Source organism: Octopus bimaculoides, chromosome 23 (genome assembly GCF_001194135.2).
Source record: "Octopus bimaculoides isolate UCB-OBI-ISO-001 chromosome 23, ASM119413v2, whole genome shotgun sequence".
In the NCBI taxonomy this organism is placed as follows: domain Eukaryota; kingdom Metazoa; phylum Mollusca; class Cephalopoda; order Octopoda; family Octopodidae; genus Octopus; species Octopus bimaculoides.
In genome coordinates this window covers 17,818,678-17,825,924 of record NC_069003.1, presented here as the reverse complement: position 1 = coordinate 17,825,924, position 7,247 = coordinate 17,818,678, and the positions used below count along the sequence as shown (strand labels likewise).

At 35.9% G+C, this 7,247-nt stretch overlaps 1 protein-coding gene across 1 annotated transcript in view; it reads right to left on the bottom strand.

Moving 5' to 3' along the window:
* Positions 1 to 881, bottom strand: part of LOC106870769 (ubiquitin carboxyl-terminal hydrolase 44-like) — a 79,470-nt gene extending 78,589 nt beyond the window's left edge. Inside the window, exon 1 of the mRNA XM_052976154.1 lies at positions 686 to 881. Within this exon, the coding sequence (XP_052832114.1) occupies positions 686 to 777 (92 nt within the window). The 5' untranslated portion in view covers positions 778 to 881. The remainder of the gene's footprint in view (positions 1 to 685) is intronic.
* Between the last annotated feature and the right edge of the window lie 6,366 nt (positions 882 to 7,247).

Below are 7,247 nucleotides of genomic sequence, written 5' to 3'. Positions count from 1 at the left end.
GTACCCTCCCAGCAGTATACTGGATAGATACTATCCCTTAGTGGGTTGAACCCCCAACCCCTAACTCTCTCACGTTATATATATATATATATATATATATAATATATATGTATGTATGTTTGTGTCTCTGTGTTCTTCCCCCCACCATCACTTGACAGGATATCAGGATAGCAATGACACATTGGGCTAGGCAGTGAGGACAGGATTAGTCAACAAAAGTGGGGAGGGAGGAAAAAGTATGGTGTCTGGAAAAAGAGGAAGAGGAGAAGGGGAGATGTAAATTGGTTTAATTAGGTAGGGTGTTTAAAAATTTTTTTTAATAGAACATGTGGATATATGTGTGTATGTGTGCATGTGATTCACTAGTCTTGACATTGTGTGATTGTTGTAAACAAGCTTCACCATCTCACAAACAGTGACATTATTTTCCAATATTCTGTGTAAACATGTTTGGTCACGGGGAATTATTACCTTACTTGTGAATAAGCAAGGGTTGGCAACAGGAAGGACATCCAGCTGTAGAAACTCTGCCTCAACAACTTCCATCTCACACAAGCAAGTATGGAAAAGTGAACATTAAAACAATGATGATAATGGTGATGGCTGTGGTCGCAATGATGATGATGGTGGTGGTGGTGATACCCTACAAAAACACGCTTAAAAAATGAAGAGACGGGATGCTCACTGTTGGAATGTGTTTAATCCTAGGTTTCTTCTGTCAAAGTTAATCCAAGAGTTAACAGCAGCCAGAACACTAACAACTAAATGAATGACCATATAGAACTTGTTGATTTACTGGCCAAAGAAATTGACAGACAGACAAGCAGCATGCATATAGTTTCGTGTTCCAGGAAAAACTTGGTAAATTTTGCAAATATTCTTGGAAACCATGGTGAACTTTGGAATTCCTAGCAATTTCATTCATTACTTTATTGGCATCAGTTACATCCCTTATGCAACAAAAAAATCTGTAGAACACAAGAGACAGAGAGAAAGAATTTCTGTGTATATGTGGATACCAAACATAGTTTCAATGCTGTTTCTATGTCAGGCTGCCAGAAAATACCAACACACTTTTATGTATTCATCACTTCAAAACTTCTTCCATCATATTAAATTTCTACTTATTTATTTTTCTTCTATCAGTACATTTTAGATTCTCCAGGCATTAAAGGAAAAGGGAATTATCAGTACTATCTTCATCTTCTTTTCCAATTCAAACAGAAGGATTCTTTGGAATGCATGGTTATGTAAAGTGCTTTTAACCACTTACCTATGTAACTGTGAACAGAATATATGTACATATAAAATCCAAATAATAAGACAAAGAAATACTTTAAAAACATCTTTAATGATCAGTTACAATTGTTTCTGTACCAACTCTGCTTTGAACACTGTTGAAAGTAGAGTTGGTACAGAAACAATTTGGTCATTAAAAATGTGTGAAAGTATTTCTTTGTCTTATTTGGATTATATTTTACTCTTCACTAAACTTACAAAATGGTTTTACCATTATGAAACGAATATTTTCTACACCTGAAGAATTTTGGTATTAGTCTGGAATTTGTCAGTGTCAACAGCACAGAACTCAGGTTGAGTGCTGCATTGGAAATACCTTATCTTTATACCCTACAAAGACCATATATATATATATATATATATATATATATTGATAGAAATGGCAAGACAACAAAAGAATGAAAGAGACCTCAATATTATGGAAATAGAGGAATTTATCTGTAAATATAATATGTGCCAATTATTCAGTAGCCATGATAAAACTCTGAGTTTCGGATGTCGCGGCAGAAACCCACGCCGGCATCACTTCAGTTATTGGGCCATCGAAAAAAATGCTATGAAAATGACCGTTAAACAAAGGGAAATTACTGAGTGATTGACCGTTATTAAGACAAAAAAGCAATTAGAATGACTGCTAAATAAGGGGAGGGAGTAAAAATGTTCATAGTAATCACGTAAGCATGCATGTCCATACATACACATGCGCGCCCACACACCCATGTACATGCGCCTATATGTATATACTTATCCACCCTCACTTGAAACACACACATGCTCACCCACACATTCGCCAAAAAATATATATACATACCCGCATACACCCTTGCACACATACACACACACGCATGTAAAAAAAAAAAGTGTAAAAAATAAGCAATAAGAGTAAAACACATCTATATACGCACATACTCGCATGCACGCACACATCTATATACACACATGCACAAGAAAAAACAGGGCTAAAGACAAAATACAGAAAAATGTGTAAAAAAGTGTAAAATATAAGCAATAAGAGTAAACCATATCTATATACGCACATACTCACATGCACGCATGCACACACACACATCTATATATGCACATACCCGCGCACACGTACATATCTACACATGCACACAAAAAATTCCATATACACATCTATATACGCACAGGAAAAATGCAAGGTGAAAGGTAGAATAAAGAAAAATTATGTGTAAAAAATATATGAGCAATAAAACTATGAAACAATATCCCTATAAATATTTTTTAAAAATATATAAGAAATATAAGTAAAAAAATATAAGAAATATAAGTAAAAAGTATAGGGAGATAAAAAGCTTGTACATGGACACAACATAGAAAGCAAGTCCTATCTGCATATTTTCTTTTACTAGTTTTAGTCAGGTACCACTCTGAAGTGGTTTAGTCAAAAAAATCAACGCCAGTACTTATGATCTCACCATTATCACTTGTAAAACAAAAGGGCTTAAAGGGGCCCCTATAGCTGAAGGAGACAGGTTAAGAGAGAGGAGAGAGTAACAGAGTAGTCACTACCACTACTAGAAGGAAAAAGAGGAGGGAATGGGGATAGGGTTAATGAAATAAAGAGGGACAAAGCATTAAAGGAGATGAGGTGGGTTGTGTAGGGGGTACAGGGGCTATATATCAAAAAAGTGAATATGGGTGCAAAGGGAAGGGTAAATGAAAGATACAAAATAAATGGAGATGGTAAAGATCCATTGAGTCTTTGAAAGAAAAGTATAGAGACCAGAGATGAGAGGTTGTTGAGGTGGTGGAGAAGCTGTGAGAAGAATATAGTGAGAGAGAAAAAGAGGCAGAAAAGGAGTAATGGCTGGCAGTGGGTGAGCAAATATCACAAGTGGTGAGATGAATGATAGGATGATGGTTGAAATGAGTGGGAAAATGGATGGAGAGAGGAAAGTGGGCTCGGGTAGAGATGAAGGTGGTGGGCTAAAAACAAGTCTTAAAGAGTAAAATGAGTAGCATGAAGGGCATCTGGCACTTTGCATTCTGCATTCAAATCTTACTCTAGCCAACTTGGATGGTTTCTTTCATTGTCCTGTTTAAAACCATCATATGGCACCTTATCTGCCTTTAGTGGAGCTTGCTCTTTTGCAAGCATTTGGGTCAGGTCCCCAGTTTGAACATAACCTCCTGCTTCCTTCCCTGGTGTCAGAAGCCCTGTCGTGGATCAAGGTTAATGATTCTCCTTTATGAATAAAGGTCAAGAAGACATGTTATGTCTAGATAAAAGACAGAATGGTTACTATCAGAATGCTTTTGATCACATATTTGTTTCTACAAACATACCATAACATATACACATACATACATATGTATATAGACACATATGTGCATAGGCATATAGCATAAAAACAAATGAAAACACACTCATACATACATTCAAACATACATACACACACATATACACTGATTGCATAAATCATTCACAGCCTTAATTATTGTAAAAAAAAATCAAAAGGAAAGAAACAAAGAAATTCATCCATAAAATGTCTTTGGAAAAAGATTTCTACCATGAATAAGTGATAAGATAAAAAGGTTAATGAAAGAAAAGAAGAGCAGCCACTGAATCATTTAAAATGAATCATTGACAATATAAGAGTAGCAATCTAATATCAAACTGTGGAAGCAAATAGGACATGTTGAGGTTAGGCACTGGTGGCATATTAGCTAAACATCTTAACAACAACTGGATTATGATTTTAATTAATAATACATTCAGGGAAAACACTGTTGAAACTATGCCAAAAGCACATGACACATACACATACACAACACGCATATATATGCACCAATACACACACATGTAAACATACGTGTCCACAAATACACATATAAATGAATGCAAAGAGACTCATTTCCATTTGTTAGTCTGTCTCAATACTTCACAAATTAATTTGTTGTCATTGCTATTCTTGTTTAGCCCCAGAACAGAATTGACAGACCAAGCTTTATGATCAAAGATATTCTAACCACGACCATCCTGATCATGTCTTTTCAGGGATATCTAGGACCACATACATTATTCAAGGTCTCCTCTTTTTTATATAAAGACTTTGCACTGTCATTTGAGAGGATTTGGCTGCTATTTCAAGCAAGTCAAGCAACCACTCAAGGCCCCATTGCTAAGCTAACTCATCCTTGATAACTATGAAACAGTTTGGAAGCTACAATAACAGAAACATTAAAACGATTAGGAAAACTTAAGTGCACTTACTTTACAGATTGAATGTTTGTGATGAGAAAGTTTTACTTTAATGTAAAATTATCAACTGATTTAGCAGAGTGAAAGATATATGAAGATGGAATTTAGCAGAAAGGAGAGATTACTCTCCCAAATAATTCAACAAAGTATTTTTTCAGTACTAAGCTATGAAATTCTTACATTCTCTCGACTTCCTGTAATTCAGACTGCCTCATGGTCTCAACAGATAAAATAGAAAAGGCACTACCCCAGAAGATGACGAGAGAAATACATTGAAACAGCTACTCTGACACAAAGGGCTCTCATATGTGGATAGCCATCTCTGTCCCGATAGCGGTGAGCAGGGCTCACTTCTGTCTTTTCCAAAAATTTCCAATAATATTCTTTCTGGAGAAAAAGGTAGGACTTGTATTTGTCTTTTAAAGAACTATGGCCTTAGACTTCACCCAAAAGAAATGTGGTTCAACTGACTGGCAAAGATTCAAACATTTCACCCACTGCAATCACCAACAGCCACATGATGCATCCATTCTTTATCTCTTTCAACCACCTCTTCAATGACCTCTGTCCTTCTGAACTAGCTATCCACATACCCTTCACTCATCTAGGTTCACCTAAGTCCTCACCCTTTGCCACACTTACTGTGTTCATGTCTCATTTAACCAGACTTTGTATTAAACACACCAACAAATCCTTGCATCTTCTGGACCCCCCACCCAACAAACACTGACCTATAAACATTAAGCAGCAACATGAAGACTCCTTTTTCTTGGCTCAAGTGATCAGGTCTTGTTTCACTGACATTAGGCTGTGATTTGAGGACATATTCATCTGTTATCTTTAACAAGCTGAGAAAATACATGAAAGCACCTCTTTGTTAGTTTATGTGGTATTTTTCTTAAGGTGTACCCTGGTTACTTTTAGTGAAGTCTACTCCGTAACGAGCATTTGGGCCAGGTTTCCAGTTTGACGATACTTTCCCCTCTCCTTCACCCTCTCAGAGGCCCTGCAAAGTGTCATGGCCACTGCCTTCTCTCCTGACTAGAAAAGAAAAGAAAGGAAAAAAACCCACTTAATGCAGAGAAAGCAGAACCTTTAATTCTAACTTGCCTGAGATCATTCCTGCTTTAATGTGATCTAAATTAAAAAACTTCTGTTGAGATTTCATATTAATTTATGTTTCAAAAACCAGCTTAGTAATAGCAACAAATTTCTTTTACTAAATTTTTCATGCCTGTGTGGTAAGAAGTTTGCTTCCCAACCACATGGTCCTGGGTTCAATCTCACTGTTTGGAACCCTAGACAAGGTCTTCTACTATAGCCTTGGCCCAACCAAAGCCTTGTGAGTGGATTTGATGGATGGAAAGTGAAAGAAACCTATTATATATATGTCAGTGTATGTGTGTCTCTTTTGTGGCTGTCCCATCAGTGCCTGACAACCAGTGTTGGTGTGTTTACATCCCCATAACTTAGCGGTTGGGTAAAAGAGTCTGATAGAATAAGTACTAGGCTGAAAAATCACAAAAAAATACTGGAGTCAATTAGTCTGACTAAAATTCTTCAATGCGGCATCCCAGCATGGCTGCAGTCTAATGACAGAAACAAGTAGAAGACAGACTATTTTCAAAATAATTAAAACAAAGACTATATCTCATCAGAAATATGATAACAAAAGGATTAAATACAGTATGACTCTCTCAGTATGTGTCCTGTGACTAACCAGAGACCAACCCTGGTTCTGTGATACAAACTTCCTGTTTTAAATTGATCTAAATTAAAATTTTCCATCAAGGTTTCATGTTCATTTATGACAAAGTTATTTTACAAAAGTCATTATGACAAAGTTATTTTACAAAAGTCATCTGAAATAGGCTAGTCATATGATTTAACTTCCAGATCTTTCCATCATGCTTGTCTTAACCTTTTTGATGCCAACCTGCCTGAGATTGTTCTTGGCTCTATGATGTAAATTGTTAATTTATGTTCCAAATGCTTAACCCTTCATTATTCAGATTGCTCTGTCAAATGTGATGCTTATTTATTCACATTGTTTTCAAATTAACCTTACATAATCTTGGAGCTTCAAGACTTCGATGAAATAATTGATTTATTTTTTGAATGACACTGTAGGGTAGGTCTAAGAGGCTAGATCTGGCTTGGTTTGAACATAAAACTGGGATAATATTTTGGCTGGATATAGTCAGTTTAAATGTGGAAGGGTTAATAATTAAAGTTATTTTACTAAATTTTTCATTATTTTCAAAATTAAATGAGACAAAGTAGTGTATTTCAACTGGCATATGAAAACAAAAGGGTTGAATATTGTATGACTATTAATGTAAGTGTTCTCTAACTCATCTAACATCACTTCTGATTCTATGATATAAACTTCCTGATCTAAATTAGAATCTGTCAAAATTCCATAGATTTATGTTCCAAACACCGGCTTAATAATGGCTTCAAATTTTGGCATAAGGCCAGCAAATCCCAGTGCTCAAGTGGTACTTACTTTATCATCTCCAAAAGGATGAAAGGCAAGTTTGTGACAAGCATCTGAACTCGGAACATTAAGTTAGAAGAAATGGCACTAAGCAAGAATGGCTGTGTAGTATGAAATTTACTTCCCAACCATATGGTTCCAGGTTCGGTCTCACTGCAAATGTCTTCTACTAACCAAAGTCTTGTGAGTGGATCTGGTAGATGGAAACTGAAAGCAGCCTGT